The 16,578-nt window shown below is 45.5% G+C and overlaps 1 protein-coding gene across 2 annotated transcripts in view; it reads right to left on the reverse strand.

Annotated features, from left to right (window-relative positions):
* Positions 1–528: 528 nt before the first annotated feature.
* The window catches only part of CYP19A1 (cytochrome P450 family 19 subfamily A member 1), a 41,750-nt gene continuing 25,700 nt past the window's right edge, over positions 529–16,578 (reverse strand). For both annotated transcript variants that reach the window (XM_083586727.1, XM_083586728.1), the window contains exons 3-10: positions 13,951–14,101; positions 10,756–10,910; positions 8,712–8,888; positions 7,046–7,160; positions 6,203–6,317; positions 4,145–4,307; positions 2,509–2,750; positions 529–1,945 (exon numbers count right to left, since the gene is read on the reverse strand). In XM_083586727.1, the coding sequence (XP_083442853.1) occupies positions 1,691–1,945; positions 2,509–2,750; positions 4,145–4,307; positions 6,203–6,317; positions 7,046–7,160; positions 8,712–8,888; positions 10,756–10,910; positions 13,951–14,101 (1,373 nt within the window). In that variant the 3' untranslated portion in view covers positions 529–1,690. The remainder of the gene's footprint in view (positions 1,946–2,508; positions 2,751–4,144; positions 4,308–6,202; positions 6,318–7,045; positions 7,161–8,711; positions 8,889–10,755; positions 10,911–13,950; positions 14,102–16,578) is intronic.

Genomic DNA, 16,578 nt, shown 5'->3' on the forward strand with positions numbered 1-16,578 from the left:
ATCAGTCCTGCAGAGCTCAACAACTCTTTGAAATCAGCGTACTATCTGGTATGGATGTGTTTGGTCCAGTTCATCAACACAGAGCAAAAACCGCAAGGACCTCAGAAGACGGTGCCAGAGTTCTCCCAAGATTGGCCAGGTGGGGCCACTCAAGGGACGATCAGGCAAAAAACAGCAAGTTCCATTGCTGTCAAGGCTGATGGATAAAGGGGAGGGAGAGGTTCAACTCTTGGACCAAGCAACTTGCTGTTCCTTGAGCTTCGTCCTGGAAGAAGGAGGTAAGCTGAGTTAAGAATCAACGCATGGAGAGAAAAGGGGAGGCAGAGTTGAAGCCAAGAGTGAAGAGGCTGAGGTTTGAAGAGGGAACTCCTAGTTCTTCTCCCATTCTAAGGTATTCATGAACAGTGTCTTCTCAGTAGCATGGATATCCCTTTTGAACTTCATTTTAAATTTAAGACTGGAATGCCTTCAGCTCCCACCTTCCAGGAGCCCTGAATGGCTGCTGCTGGGAACGTAGACCATGGGGGTACCATGTTGGCTAAGCCTGGCCGAAGGCAGTCATCACGAAAAGGTGGAAACTCTGAGCCAGGAATCAGACGTAGCGAATGCTTCTATGACTGCCCAGAGAAGTCCCACCAAAATCCAGAAACCTTCATAGTCCTTCCAGATGTGAGAGAGCCAATGGACAGCTGACCCAGAAATAGTTATTTTGGAGCCCTGGGGAAATTTGCTGCCCAGGGAATGTTCCAGCCTGTCATTTCAGTGGTGAACCAGAAAGGGCAGGAGAACATAGATCTGTGGCCTGCCAGTTAGCCCAGGCAGTTGCTGAATGCCTATGCTGCAGAATGTGGCAGCACCTGGATTTTTGTCGTCCTGGCTCTGGCCATTAGCAGTGGCAAAGAAAAGATGGCGGCCATATGCTTCGCTGCAAGCACCCAGATCGTATTCACCCAACTCTCAGCCTGGAAAAATAGTTCTGTGAAAGTGACCCGAACCCCCACCCCACACACATGCACCCCACAACATACAAAACAAATGGGAGAAAGTCACTCATCAAGTCCAGAGAGAATATGGGTGCTCCTCTCTTTCAAATCAAACAGAAGTAGAAAACCAGTGCTTTGCTGTACCCCAAAGTGAATCAGGATGGCTTGCCATGATAAGACAGCAAGCACAGCCGTCAATGAAATCTTCATGACTCCATAGTAGAGTTACATTGTTCTGTTGCTTTCAAAGAAGTCTTATCTGTGCATGGTGCAGCTCAAAATTTGACTTCTGCTTCCTAATCAACAGTGGTGCGAGAATCCAGCTGCTGCCTCTTGCATAATTCTTATCTCATCTCATCTCCATGGACCTACATAAATGGGTTCTTCAGTGCTTCTTGCAGAAAGGAATTTCCATCACACAATTTCAGCTTCACAGAATAATTCGCAAAGATACTTGTAGGTCCTCCTTGCATGAATGTTAACTTCTTCTTTTTTTGTATACCAAAAAAAATGGTGCTCCATCCTAAACGGCAGCCAGAACCTGAGTTCTATCAAATGGCCACTTGCACCAGCAATTTATTCATTGGATGAGTGAATGGATGTTCCCCAGATGGATGAGAATTCTTCATTTGAGCAGTGTAGTCCAACCAATGAGTTTTCATTAGGGTAGCCCAAACAATCAGTGTTTGGAGACTTCATGGGCTGTTTTATTTATCATGATGGTTGTTGCTCACATTATTTCTTGGCATGAAAAGCATCTGCAGCAATGGCTGGCTTTCATCTGGATGCATAGACAAGTCATTGTTTTTTGGAATGTGGTTAAGACCTTGGTCTTTTCGAGTCCGGATACTGCACCTTCTCAGGAAAGTCACCAGGATAGCCTTCATCATCACCATGGCAATAAACTTCCCAACACAGCCACGGGGACCAAATCCAAAGGGCTGAAAGTAACGATGGGGGACCTTCACAAAAAAACAATTTTCAAAGAAAAGTCAGAATTAAAAAATTTCATAAACAACACCCCAAAACACTACACACACACACCAAGGGAGATCTGTTCATCCCCATTCCACAACTTTATTTTCCTTCCAGTTCACTCTTCCCTGAGTTCCACTCCAAAATTCTGGAGAAATTAAATAGGGAAATTACTAAAAGCAATTCTGGAGCACATGCAGTTTGCTGCAGTTTTTGTGTGACTCCCTTCCCATTACGAATCAGTTTCTATACACTGATAAAACACTACAGAAAAAGAAATCTTGTGTCAAAATTCTTTTTGGACAGTGTTTTACTGGTGGGCACACGTGCTCTTGTGGCAAGGTTGAATTTGAACTTATATCTAAGTCTGCCTTTACCTATTAGACTTAATTTTATCACCAAGAACTTCCCTGTCCTATATAAGACAGGACCCAGATCATATGTCAGCGGTGGGGTCTCGGGGCCCTAGCAACTACTTGAAGAGACCAGATACTGATGCTAGTGAAGCAACAGCCTCAAACAATTAAAAACAAACAAACCCCAAACTTACGTTTTTCTCAAAATTGTCAAGTGAGAATTCATTTGGCTTGGGGAAGAACTCAAGCTTATGTATGCGCCCGATGTTCAGAATGATGTTGGTTCCTTTCTTGACAGGATAGCCATCAATCACATCGTCTTGCAAGGCTTTGCGCATGACCAAGTCCACGACTGGCTGGTATCTCATGCTCTCGAGAATAAAATTCTCCACCACTTTTAGCTTTGGGATGTCCTCACTTTGGATATCTCTGTCACCTTTAGGAAGCATGTAAGATAAAACAGCTGGTCTCTGACATCACCACTGAGAAAGAGCTGAAATGACATTTCTGCACAGATTTGGAATACGGCAGAATTGCAGAATTCATTTGTACACTTTTAAAGCCAGCTTTTGAATTTTGCTTCAGTATAAAAACCTAAAACTTGAGTCTTGCTGATCACTTCTGAGAAACAGACTATCAAGACTACATCCTCACTTGATGTCTCTGTTGTGGGACTGAACCGCTGCAGATAGCAGGTGGGAGAATCATGTGAAAACAAAACAAAACCAACTCCCTGCACAGTCCAAACTAACAGAGCCATGGTGCTGAAGCCCTGAAGTTAAGCTGGCTGTTGGGTTTCAAAGACCCATACATAGTCCTCTGCAAGCACAAACAATCAGCGATCCTGTAGAGAGACCCTTGAAATGATGATCAGCTGGTGGTGCTTGCAGAGAGCAGCACTGAGCACTTTGAAGTTCCAGCCATCAGCTTATTGTCAGGGCTCCAAAGTGGCAAGAACTGATCACCCAATGTTGTTGTGATGTGAGGTGACCTACAGCTGTGTAGGAGACCATTCCCAGTTCCCCACTCCGGCTTTTGTTAGTTAGCAAAAGGGTAGCAACATTGCACACCAATGGAAGTTTCCAGAGTGCTTTGAATGCCACACAGAGAGTATCACAATAAATAATCCAGTCTAATTTTTTGAACATCCAGCAGTTATCAAAGGCACAAGAGCCATTCTATTCCCTGCCACCAAATTAAAGCGGCAAGCCTAGTGTTCGTTGGGGTTTTACAGAAAACTTTTGGATCATTATCTTTGGATCACTAATAGTTGGGACCCTTTTCAAAGAATATTTGAAATATAAATATAGTAGTTTAAACTCTGTTGCAGCATTCAAGGAACTTCAGTAATAGTTGCAAGGCAGATATAAGAATTAAGATATATTAAGAAAAAGTTTAATTATGATAAAAGTGTGTATTGGCAATAAGTAATATGAAATCGAAATATGGAATAGACGGGAGGTTGGGTCTTTAGTGTTAAGACCAATTTAAGAAAATTCTGTGTCTATGGTTTTTCCTATGTGTAATTTGGTATTTGTGTTTTCTCTTTTTCCTTCTGTATCAATAATAAAAAAAGAATGCCACAGAGAAAGTATCACAATAAATAATCCAGTCTAATTTTTGAACATCCAGCAGTTATCAAAGGCACAAGAGCCATTCTATTCACTGCCGCCAAATTAAAGCGGCAAGCCTAGTGTTCAGTGGGGTTTTACAGAAAACTTTTGGATCATTATCTCTGGATCACTAATAGTTTGGACCTTTCCTAGCTCAAAGTACATATTAGTTCATTAGGGAAATCACCCTTCTCTTCCAGTGTCACTGAGTGCTTACCCATCACAGCCTCTATTTCCTTCACCATCTCCTTTTCCACCTGAGGGTGTTCTGCAATCAGCACTAGCATGAAGAACAGAGTCACCGAGAGAGTATCTGGGGCAGCTATCAGCATCTCCAAAACACACTGGTTGACCATCTCACCAGTTAGGTCCCCACGGCTCTGAAAGATTGAACGGGCAGATGATGGCTACTAGACTTGGTTGCCAACAACAGTGTTAAATTCTACTCAGACCAGTGAGCAGTGAGAAAATAAACTCAGTAGGGCAGTGTGTCTAGGGCAATGCATCAATGCATCAGAGGACCAACAGCTGGTTGGTTTTGGAAATGTGTAAATCACTCAATTTTGGTTTCTCTCAGGTTCTCATTTTCCCCTCAGTCTTAACTCTAGCTCCCCACATTTCCACATCAGCATGTAGAAGTTTTAAAATGCTCTTGTGGAAATTTACCTGCAATTATGTGCAAAGTTCTCCTAATATACATGTGGCGTAATGGTTAGAGTATCGGATTATGACCTGGGAGACCAGGGTTCGAATCCCCGCTCAGCTATGAAGCTCACTGGGTGACCTTGGACCAGTCACTGCCTCTCAGCCTAACCTACTGCACAGGGCTGGTGTGAGGATGAAATGGTGAGGTGGAGAACCATGTACACCACCTTAAGGTCCTTGGAAGAAAAAAGGTGGCATATAAATGTCTTAAAACAAATAAATAAACATTTCTAATATGCATACTCTTGCAAGCCAGTTTCCCCAAATATAATGCATTTTTGCATGCAATTTCTGTGCACACTTTACCCTAGTATATGCCTTTTTGTACACATTACTTGGCAGGAGAAAAGTGCAAATTCCGAAGGACAGCTGCGCATAGCTGTCAACTTACAGATTTGAAAATAAGGGACTTGGAAATAAGGCATCAGCAGCCAAAATAAGGGATTTTCAGAGCACAGGTATGTTCGACCTCTGAGCCCCTCTGAGCCAAAGGCAGAAAGCCCAGCCAGCAGCCAAACGAACCCTCAAGTGGTGGTTCCCACAGTGCAGCAACCTGGCAAAGGGGATGCAGCAAGGAAAACCACCATCACCTCTCCTCTGGGAAGCGCTGAGCAAAGGCAAGTCCCCAGGCAACCTGGCTGATTTGATCGGCACAAGGCATGCAAGCTCCACCTCCCAGTCATTCTTAGACTCCTTATTGGAGCCTCCCTCCTCCCTGGCTGGCAGGGAGGGAGGGAGAGGAGCTGCTTCCTTTGAAACCCAGGAAATTTAAGGGACATCATCAATAAGGGACAGCAGCGGGACACGGCGCTGGGATAAGGGACTTTCCCGCCAAATAAGGGACGGTTGACAGCTATGCAGCTGCGTTTCAGTTTGCATACTGTTTCTGAAAGTGTGGATTGGGTAGGTTCACCGATTTCGCCGACGGAATCCCACCTCTCTCCCATCCCTACTGTGTTTGTGGTGGGAAAAGCCAGGAATAAATGAAGCAATTTGCTCATCACAGGTGGGGAGAAGTCATAGGTCCATGGCAGAACACATCCTTTGCCTGCAGAAGGTCCCAGGTTTCATTCCCTGGTGCTTCCAAGCATGGCCATAGCCAAGGGGGCAGGCCCCACTAGATCCACAGAAATTCCTGAAAAGCATGCCCCCACCATGATCCCCCCCAAAGCTTACAACTTTGATGGGTCTCCTAAAGAAAGCTCAACAACTACCTTCCCCCAACAAAAATCCTGGCATACCCATGTCTCCAGGTAGCAGATGAGGGGAAAGCTCAGTACTTTGAGAGCTGCTATATGTCAGAAGACATAATACTGAGCCATAGTCCCACAAGATGTAGCGATGGCCACCAACTAATTCATGGAGGATCTAGCTATCATTGGCTATCAGCCATGGTGAGGAGCAGGACTCTTCATGGTCTCATCTAGCGGGACGCTTCTTAAGTTCTTAAGATACATGAACTATCTGTTCTATAATTTAAAAAGGAACTTTCTATAAAAGCAGCATGTTTTGTGCCCCAATGTGAGGTGATCAATTACATTTCATGCGTTATTTATTTTTTTAAAATCACCTGAGCAAAAATCAGCTGTGATGCAAAATCCATGTGGTCCTCCAGTTTCTCAAGTTTGAAAAGCTCTTGTCGTTTCTTCTCTATTAAGATTTCGATGACTTCTTTCAAATCCTTCCTAAAACAGAAGGAATCCAGTATATCGCTTAGTACCTGCAGTGCCTTGGTGTAAGAATCAGACAGCCCTGTATGTTTCAACCTACACTGCAGCTGAACAGGATGTAAGTGACATTTGTCTACTGCAGACACAGACGTGCACACCCAAACAGACACCCCCCCAACCTTTCACAACCTGTGGAGACCATACCCTTCAATTGTCCTGATTTTCCAGGGACAGTCCTGGAATTACAAAAGCCATCCTGGTTTCTGATTTGATCCCAGAATATCCCGCTTTCCCTTTTTCCTCCCCTCAACATCTCGGGGAACAATTAAAAATGGTGTATGTGTGTCTGCAGATGCAAAAACAGAGTCCTGTTTCTGCTGGAAATAAAATACCTGCACCAAAGGTAAGAAATGGTGATGCTGACGTTCAAAGCCTTTCCTATAATTTTGAAGGAAAAGGTCACCAATCTACTTTAAATTATTTAATTGCAATGCTTTCTTAGGAAACGTGGAGCGTTTAGTCCTTGATTGTAAGTGGAGCCTTACATTGTCTACTCAGAAGTAAGTCCCGCTGTATTCAATTGAGCTTACTCCCAGGTAACTGTGTAAAGACTGCACACAATTACACTGCAACCCAAGCACTTTTTACTCCTCCCACAAACGAAGACTCTAGAGTAGGTGTGTAGGCAAGGCAAGCACTCCTGGCCCACTCTCAGTAAAATTGCTGCTGTTGCTGGTACTTACGCAGACTTCTCATATTTTTTATACAGCCAAGAAATCTTAAAGTAGATGTCAGGTTTCAGGAGCAGCGCTTGCCAAGCATCAAAGTAGTTTTGGATTTTAAGCACAACTTCGTTTTCTGAAATGACACACAAATGACAAGGGAGACAGAAACATAAATGGAAAGAAGCTCCAACACCGTGAACAGCAACCCATTGATGGGGCCAACCACATCCTTCTGGAAAATTGTAAGGCTAGGTTCTGATTCATGTATTCTTTTTTCCAGAAAGTGTGGATTAGGGAAGTTTGGTGAGAAGTGGATCTTAATTTCTGTACCATTCCAAGCAGGGAATTACATCCGGGCTTAGAGGGGGTCTCCTGTAGCTATCAATTCGGTCACTTATTTAGGAAAATTGCATTGCTTCCTATCAGTGGAGAAGGGGAAAAAACAAACCTAGAAGTGGCAGCAATGAATAAAACAAATGAAGGAGAAGGACCTCAACAGGCAACTGAAATGGTTAATTAGGAAGGAAAACTGAGACCCAACTCTTTTCGGTAGGTTCAGCCAGTCTAAGATCAGCCAGGTGATACGTTAAACCAGCTTTCCCCAACCTAGTGCCCTCCAAATATTTTGGACTACAACTCCCATCATCCCTAGCCAGCATGGCCCATTGCCAGGGATGATGTGAACTGGAACTCAAGACATCCACAGATCCCCAGGCTGTGGAAGTCTGTAGTAAACGCACAAGGATTAATTGACAATCTCACACATTAAGTGGGACATCAAGACTGTGCCCACCCACCCCAAAGGAGACAATGGGTTGTAGTGAACAGTCCTACTCAGAGTACACCCATTGAAACCAATTAACCTAAGTCATGTCTATTAAGTTCAATGGGTCTACTCAAAGTACTACTTCCAGTGCACTGGAAGAAGCAAAGATCATGAGTGTCAAAGCAATGATTCTTCAGCATCAACTTCGCTGGACTGGTCATGTTGTTCAGATGCCTGATGATCGTCTTCCAAAGCAACTACTCTATTCCGAACTGAAAAATGGAAAGCGTAATGCTGGTGGTCAACAAAAGAGGTTTAAAGACTCTCTCAAGGCAAATCTTAAAAATGTAGTATAAACACCGACAATTGGGAAACACTGGCCTGCGAGCGCTCCAGTTGGAGAACAGTCTTTACCAAAGGTGTCATGGGCTTTGAAGATGCTTGAACTCAGGACGAAAGGGAGAAATGTACTAAGAGGAAGGCACGCTTGGCGAACCCTCACCATGATCAACTCCTGCCCAGAAACCTGTGTCCCCACTGTGGAAGGATGTGTGGATCCAGAATTGGCCTCCACAGTCACTTATGGACTCACCGTTAAAACTGTGTTCATGGAAGACAATCTTAGTCAGCTATGAGTGATCGCCAGAGAAGAGGAGACTCTGAGTAGAGCTTGCACTGAATGGCTTAAATGGATGCATTCATATGTACATAGCCCGACATCCCCTCCCACCACCAAAAAAAAAAGAGATTTTGTACTTCTGCCTTTCTTGGGGTTCCACCACATCTCCCCAAATTTCCCTCTTATGTGCAGATAGTGATGATTTGGCTAAATAAGCATCCACACTCATCAGTGGACTTTGGAAATAGAGGGGATGATTATGGAATCATGGCGAAGCCTAAGAAAGATAATTTCAGTACCGTCAAGAGGAATCCCAAGAAAAAGTCTGTTTGACGTGTCCAGCATGATACGTCTCATGAGATTCAGGCTGTTGAAGTATTCAGGCTTGGGAGCCGATTCCGTTAGCTGGTTCAAATGTTCAGCCGTTGAGTCAACACAAATAGATACCATCCGCACGAGACCCGGGCCAGAGAGAGCTGCAATTTCACAAATTTCCTTATAGTCTAGACAGTTTGGTACTGAGCTATATATTTCAAGGGGAAGTGCCCAAACAAGGAAGCAAAATGGCAGTCTCTAGGGCTAGCACTAGGCTCCACTAAGCCTTTAATTAATATCACACACAATTTTATACCCCCTCATGTAATAAAAATCTCTAAGCAGTCTCCAAGCAACCATATGAATACAACTCTGGCCTTCAATACACTTTCCTAAAAACTACCGTATTTTTCGCCCTATAGGGCGCACCGGCCCATAGGGCGCACCTAGTTTTTTGGGGGGGAAATAAAGAAAAAAATCCCCCCCAGGGTTTTGGGCTGCAGGGTGCGGGCTCCCAAGGCTTGCGGACATCTGCCCAAAGCCCAGGGTGCGCTGCCTCGGGTTCTGCGGCTCCCGCTCCCTGCATGGCTTCTTCAGCGGGGAGCTCCCTGATGGCGCATCCTCGCCTCGTTGCGCAGCGGCGCCCCGCTTCCTGGGGCAGCAGGGCGGAGAGGGAGCCTCGGCTGGCTGCTTGCCAGTATCCCCCGTTGAAGAAGAGCAGCCGCAGCAGCGCTGCGCCAGCCAATTAGCTTCCCAATCCGGGGCGAGGTTCCGCGGCGATGGGGGAGGGGCGATTGAAGCTGCCAATTGAAGCCAGCCCAGCCCGGAGTGCGGGAGTTCCCACCAGGCTTCGGGCTGCAGGCTGCTGTCCGCAAGCCTTGGGAGCCCGGCGGGAACTCCTGCGGGCTCCCCAGGCTTGTGGATAGCTTCCTGAAGCCTGGAGAGCGAGAGGGGTCGGTGCGCACCGACCCCTCTCGCTCTCCAGGCTTCAGCGAAAGCCTGCATTCGCCCCATAGGATGCACACGCATTTCCCCTTCATTTTTGGAGGGGAAAAAGTGTGTCCTATAGGGCGAAAAATAAGGTAGGAAAAAACAAAGCACAACTGTCCAAACTGAACTAAGCAACAGGGGCAACAGGGGATTAAAAGCGAAGAGGCAAAGCCTAGGAAAACTTTGGAATATATATACTATATATACAATTTTTAATTACTATCTCTGCCTCATGAATTACCTAAGGGAAGGCAAGCCAAAGGGAGGATGCTCTTGCCAAGAAGGATGTCTTCTGCATCCTCACCAAGTGACAATAAACAAGCCTTGGACTGACCAGAAGGGTTTCATCAGAAGATCCTTAAAGGTCAGCTTGGTCTGCACTAGGGGAGGCAGTCTGCTAGCTATAATGGTCCCAAGTTGTTTAGGGTGTCTAGTGTCAGCAGAAAACCCCTCTGAATTTGGCTCAGGAGCTAGGAGGCAGCCAGAGCAAATCCTTCTGCACTGGTGTAATATTTGTAAAAACGGGTGACCCAATAAGCACCCTGGCAGCTGCATATGAAAGTTGCTGCATCTTCAGAACCTGGTGCAAAGGTGGACCCACACAGAGGACATTGCAGTAGTCTAGCAGTGAGGTTATCATCACATGGACCTCCATGGCAAGGCTATCCTGTGCACGAATGGGCATAGCTGGTACACAAACTGGAACGGGTAAAAGGTGATCGGAGCCACTGAGGCACAGTGGCAGCAGGGGCATCTGGGACTTCAGGTTGGCCCCAGTGGTTTGGCTGGGTTGGGCCAGTCAGTGAGGGTCTCTTTTGAGCCCCGAGACCCAGGGCAGGTCCTCATCCATGCTGAACCCTGAGACCAGGCCTGGAAGTATCTCAGTGGAGCTACTTGCCGTTGCTTGAGTTTGAGCTATTCTTGCTCATTTGGCATGGCAGCCATCCTTGCCTACTTATTTATTTAAATGACACAGACTGACTGCACTTTCAAAACAGGAATAGATGCTACAGGGAGAACCGGAACTCCAGAGCTTACCTTTGGTGAAGAAGGGTCGGATTTCTTTCCAGAGTTCTGGGTTATTGTTAAATATGATCCCATTCTCATGCATGCCAATGCACTTTAAGCCCAGCTTGCTCCCAAATCGAGAGGTGTAATGCCCGTATTTCATTACGTGGAACATACCTGAAGATCTAGCAAGCAGAAAAAGACTATTAAGACCACATTCACATGTCACTCATTTTCATGTTATTTGAATCCTGGTGAAAAACCACATTTGCAGCCCCCTTAACATGGGAATAAAATGACAAAATTGAAAACAGTATCCCAGTATGCAGTTATTTCCTGCAGTTTTCATGGGGGGAAAGTGGGAGAACAGAAGTGCACATGTGCAGAAATGATGGGGGAACAGCAACGTCGCTGAATCAATCTAAAAGTCACAGGGCCACGACACAACAGGTACTGCAGTATGAAAGGAAGAGGAGCCCTAGCGTTGTATTCTGGAAAACGAATGCAATATTCCCCATGTCAACAAACGCCCCCAATGTCAGCAATTTGCTATCAGTTAGATCATTGCCACTGGCCAATCTCTTCCTCTGATGGAACAAAATAAAACCCACAGATTTTTTAAATTTTATTTCTTAGCTCAGCACAGAAGAAGACATAACAAGTTGATTGGCAGAGTGTTTGACGTTGTCTTTTATTACAACAGCTGTACACAACTCCTTCTGTGAGATTTTGGGTCACTTTGTAGCACAGACACTATCTTTGCAGACCATCGCAGTCTTGCGAGATCCAAAACCTGAAGAGATGCTGAAAGCTAGGCAGGGATGTTGAGGCTGAAGACATGGGTGGGCTTGAACCTCAGCAGTTGGGATCACCAGAGGCAATAGCCTGGTTTGTTCCCACCCCTCAAGGATATCCCAGAGGGTACACTTGGCTTTCTCCAAAGAAAGGGTGAGCTGCTATTGGGAGTACCTTCATCAGACATCTGCTGAGGCCTCCGCCCTGCAAGGGGCAGTTTCTGATTTTTCCAATCTGATGTTCAGTTTTACACACTTCCACATCCGTTTGCAATTTTTATTTTTTTCCAAGGGAAGACGTCATGAAAACTCTTCAGCATTTTAGCACAAGTTTCTCCACAAACATTTCTGTAAAGCATTTTTCTTCAATACAATGCATTTCCGCACGTTCTTTTCACAAACATATGCACTTACATGCACACATTTCCCATAGTGTTTACACGTTGTTGTTTTTTTAAATTGAATTTAATTGTGACTACCAGGTTACAGAAAAAAGAAACGAAAGAAAAGTTAGTTTCAAAAAAGATAAGTTGCCGCAATTGCTAATAAAGAGCCCACATTTGAGAACATTTGTTGAAAGATGGTTCACAAATAAATCATGCCAATAACAGAAATAAATTAAAATGTACGATTCAGGTTTTCATTATTTTTCTGTTTGTGCAGCTGCAGTGGTTTATCCTAAGACCAGCAACTGAAGCTGAATGTCCTCAAGAGGGAGCTAAAAGCTAAGAAATATCAGCATGGTGTCAACAGCAAAGCTCCACAGTGCAAGCAATGTGATGAGGCTGGGTTGTCACATGGGCAGGAAAATGCAACCAAGACAACGCTCAACTTCTGGCCTGGCCTCCTCCCATCTCTTAACAGAGGTGCGCTTTGCAGAAATTAGCGGGTGACTTTTTAATGGCACAAAACTACATAGGACATGAGTCAAGGCATTTGCTTATGAAGGCTGGGTTTTTCTGATAGCCTAGATAGCTCAGTGGGATAGAGCATGGTGCTGATAATGCCAAGGTCACAGGTTCAGTCCCCGTGTGGGACAGCTGTATTTTCCTGCATTGCAGGTGGTTGGACTAGATGATCCTCACAGCCGTCAACTTTTCCCTTTTCTCGCGAGGAATCCTATTCGGAATAAGGGAATTTCCCTTAAAAAAAGGGAAACGTTGACAGCTATGCTCAGGGTCCCTTTCAGTTCTACAATTCTATGATCTATGATGTGTTCTCTGATCTCTACAGACTAGCCAGCATCGGGGGTCCTAATTTAGATTAGGATCCTGGCATGTGGCTGGTGGGGGGGGGAGTGCTTCAGTTCCCCCACACTGAAGCCCTGATTCAGATTGCGCCCCTTGCAACAAAAGCAGGAAGTGTTTTCTACTGCTCTTTATGAGCTTGGTATTCTTTACACTGGGACGTGGGTGGTGCTGTGGGTTAAACCACAGAGCCTAGGACTTGCCGATCAGAAGGTCGGCGGTTCGAATCCCCGTGACGGGGTGAGCTCCCGTTGCTCGGTTCCAGCTCCTGCCCACCTAGCAGTTCAAAAGCACGTCAAAGTGCAAGTAGATAAATAGGTACTGCTCCGGCAGGAAGGTAAACGGCATTTCCGTGCGCTGCTCTGGTTCGCCAGAAGCGGCTTAGTCATGCTGGCCACATGACCCGGAAGCTGTACGCCGGCTCCCTCGGCCAATAAAGCGAGATGAGCGCCGCAACCCCAGAGTCGGCCACAACTGGACCTAATGGTCAGGGGTCCCTTTACCTTTATTCTTTACACAGAGAAAGATTCCGTTTCAAATTTTCCTCTTTAGATCCTCCTCTCACTGCCATGGAAAGTCAGCAGGAAAAAGAGTGCAGTCAGCTCCATAAAACTAGTGAAGAAGGATCTAGCCAGGGCTGTGCCAGTATTGGATTTAGGGCGATGTGGGTGGTTCCCCCACGAAGGGGGTGCAAGATTGAGAAGATCCATTTTGGGGTACCAGATTTTGACCTCACCCAGGGCACCATATTAAAAAGATTGCCCAAGCCCACCCCTGGTTGTGCCCTAGGAATCAGACCTATAATGTCATTGTAATTAATCAGTATATACGTTCTCTCAAAATACACAATAAATAAATTAGAGTAACCAGATGCAAACACTAAGAAGTCTCAAATGCAGCACCCTTTCCTTGCAGAAATTATGTCAACCAGATCGCCTCATGCTCTCCGCTGTTGACACTCTCAACAGACTCTGAAAAGTTCAGGAGACAGGACTTGCCCTTGCAGAAGCCATGCTGGCTGTGCTTTAGCAAGGCTTGTTCTTCTACCTGCTTGGTTATTTTATTTTTAATGGTACTTCCCAACTGTTTTTTCAGGATAGATACCAAGAAATTTCCTCTTACATCTGGACACTCTAATAGCAATAGTTACTCTCCATCCAGACTTTCAGAAATCAAAGATTTACTTGCTAATAATGAGGGTCTCTTCTCCGTTGATCCAGACTCTCATAAATTCACCGTACATCTTGTTGTAGTAGTTACAGGCGCTGCCAATACCCATCCAGAGAAATCTCCAATGAGAAATAAGGGGACCAATCCCCATACAGTAGCCAGGGCCTAAAAGAAGAAGGGGGGAGGGAGAGACGGATTTTATCAGTAGCCTCCATTCATATATAATATTTTGTTTGTTACTATGTTATGTATGGGGGACGCAGTTGGCACTGTGGGTTAAACCACAGAGCCTAGGACTTGCCGATCAGAAGGTCAGCAGTTCGAATCCCCGCGATGGGGTGAGCTCCCGTTGCTCGGTCCCTGCTCCTGCCAACCTAGCAGTTCGAAAGCACATCAAAGTGCAAGTAGATAAATAGGTACCACTCCAGCGGGCAGGTAAATGGTGTTTCCGTGTGCTGCTCTGGTTTGCCAGAAGCGGCTTAGTCATGCTGGCCACATGACCTGGAAGCTATACACTGGCTCCCTTGGCCAATAAAGCAAGATGAGTGCCGCAACCCCAGAGTTGGCCACGACTGGGCCTAATGGTCAGGGGTCCCTTTACCTTTTATGTTATGTATGTTTGTGATGCTATATTGTAAACCACCCTGTGATCCCTGGATGAAGGGTGCAATAGAAATGGAATAATAAATAAATAAATAAATTGAACAATGCAGTGCTTCAAAATTTCCCTTATTGCGAGGATAAAAATGGGGAAGGGAGAACCATGTATGCCACATTGAGCTCTGGGGAGGGTGTGTGTGTAAAAGTGGCACTTTGATGTGCTTTCGAACTGCAGGGTTGGCAGGAGCAGGGACTGAGCAAAGGGAGCTCACCCCATCACAGGGATTCGAACTGCCAACATTCTGATCGGCAAGCCCTAGGCTCTATGGTTTAACCCACAGTGCCACCCATGCCCCAAAAGTGGCATAAGGTAAAGGTAAAGGGACCCCTGACCATTAGGTCCAGTCGTGGCCAACTCTGGGGTTGCGGCGCTCATCTCGCTTTATTGGCCGAGGGAGTCGGCGTACAGCTTCTGGGTCATGTGGCCAGCATGACTAAACCGCTTCTGGCGAACCAGAGCAACACACAGAAACGCCATTTACCTTCCTGCCAGAGCGGTACCTATTTATCTACTTGCACTTTGATGTGCTTGCAAACTGCTAGGTTGGCAGGAGCAGGGACTGAGCAACGGGAGCTCACCCCGGGTCGCGGGGATTCGAACCGCCGACCTTCCGATCAGCAAGTCCTAGGCTCTGTGGTTTAACCCACAGCGCCACCCACGCCCCAAATGTGGCATACACATGGCTTATTTCTCCAGCCAAAACTCAGTGGAACTCAGAATTCAGCCCCAAGCAGCTTGTTGTGTACAATAGGAGTTGTAGTCCTGCAACATAGGTTCCCCATCCGTAAGACTGTTACAGTAATTGAAAGGATATGAGAGGGCTAGTTTAATCCAGCCTGGCATTTGTTTCACTGCTTTGTTTATTTTGAGAGTATGCCGCAACCTTTTACGCCAAATGATCTCTCAAGGTTGCCCCAGTCATATGCTCCAAATGCGGTTTGAAAAAATGCAGACAATGTTTTGAAAACAGAGCGAGGCAAATGTGTAAGATATTGGCTCTTCTCCAGGTTGTGGAGAATGGAAAAGACCAAATGCATTTCAGCATGAAATTGCTCCACTGAGATCAATGAAGTGATGCTCTCACACGAACTTCTACAGTGTCAGACTTCCTGATTTCTCTTACTTTACATTTTTACAAGGCAGATTTAAAATAGCTTCTTGGCAAGTACGCATGTTTAGAGTTTTTGATATATCCTGTGCTTCTTGTAGGTAGATTTAATAAATGATAATATCCCATCCTAAACTTGCTTGCTTAGAAACAAGTGCTGGGATCACAACACTGGACTGGTATCTTAAGTCTTGTTTCCCTGAGAAATAAATGCAGCTAATTCAGTCTGGCTCCCACCCAGAGTTTCCAGTAGGCAGAATCATCTTGCTGGATGCGACAAAGCTGGGAGCAGTGAAATTTTTTCTAGAAAAAGAGGTGCTGGAACTCACCATGAACACCTCCCTCGTTCTCTTCAAATGGCAATGGCACCCACCTGAGAGTTCTGGCTGAAAAAAAGCCCTGGCTGGGAGACAGTGACTGAGCCAAGGTCACCCAGTGATTTTCACTGTCTGAATGGGGCACCCAACCCTGGAATGACAAAGGTGTGTGTCGAGAACACAGGGAGCTAGCCTAGTCTCCCTGGTCCACTGACTGCATGCCACTGGTGTTTAAGATTCCAAATTTGAAGGACCAGGCACTTTGAGAAAGGGAATTTCTCCCATTGATGGGCTGATGGGAGATGAGAATCCAGCAACCCTGGTTCATGTAATCCTCTGCTACAAGGTCCCACTCACTTGTATGGCTTTCAGAGGGAGTTAAACACCAGGTCAGAAGGGACCTCACAGGAACAAAGGATATGCCTTATGAAGAGTCACACCATTAAAAATAATAATATCAATATTATTATTAATAGTTATTACTTATTATTATTATTATTATTATTATTATTATTATTATTATTATTATATACCCCGCCCTCCCCAGCCAGAGCCA

The sequence above is a fragment of the Podarcis filfolensis genome (assembly GCF_964270895.1).
Source record: "Podarcis filfolensis genome assembly, chromosome: 14".
NCBI lineage: Eukaryota > Metazoa > Chordata > Lepidosauria > Squamata > Lacertidae > Podarcis > Podarcis filfolensis.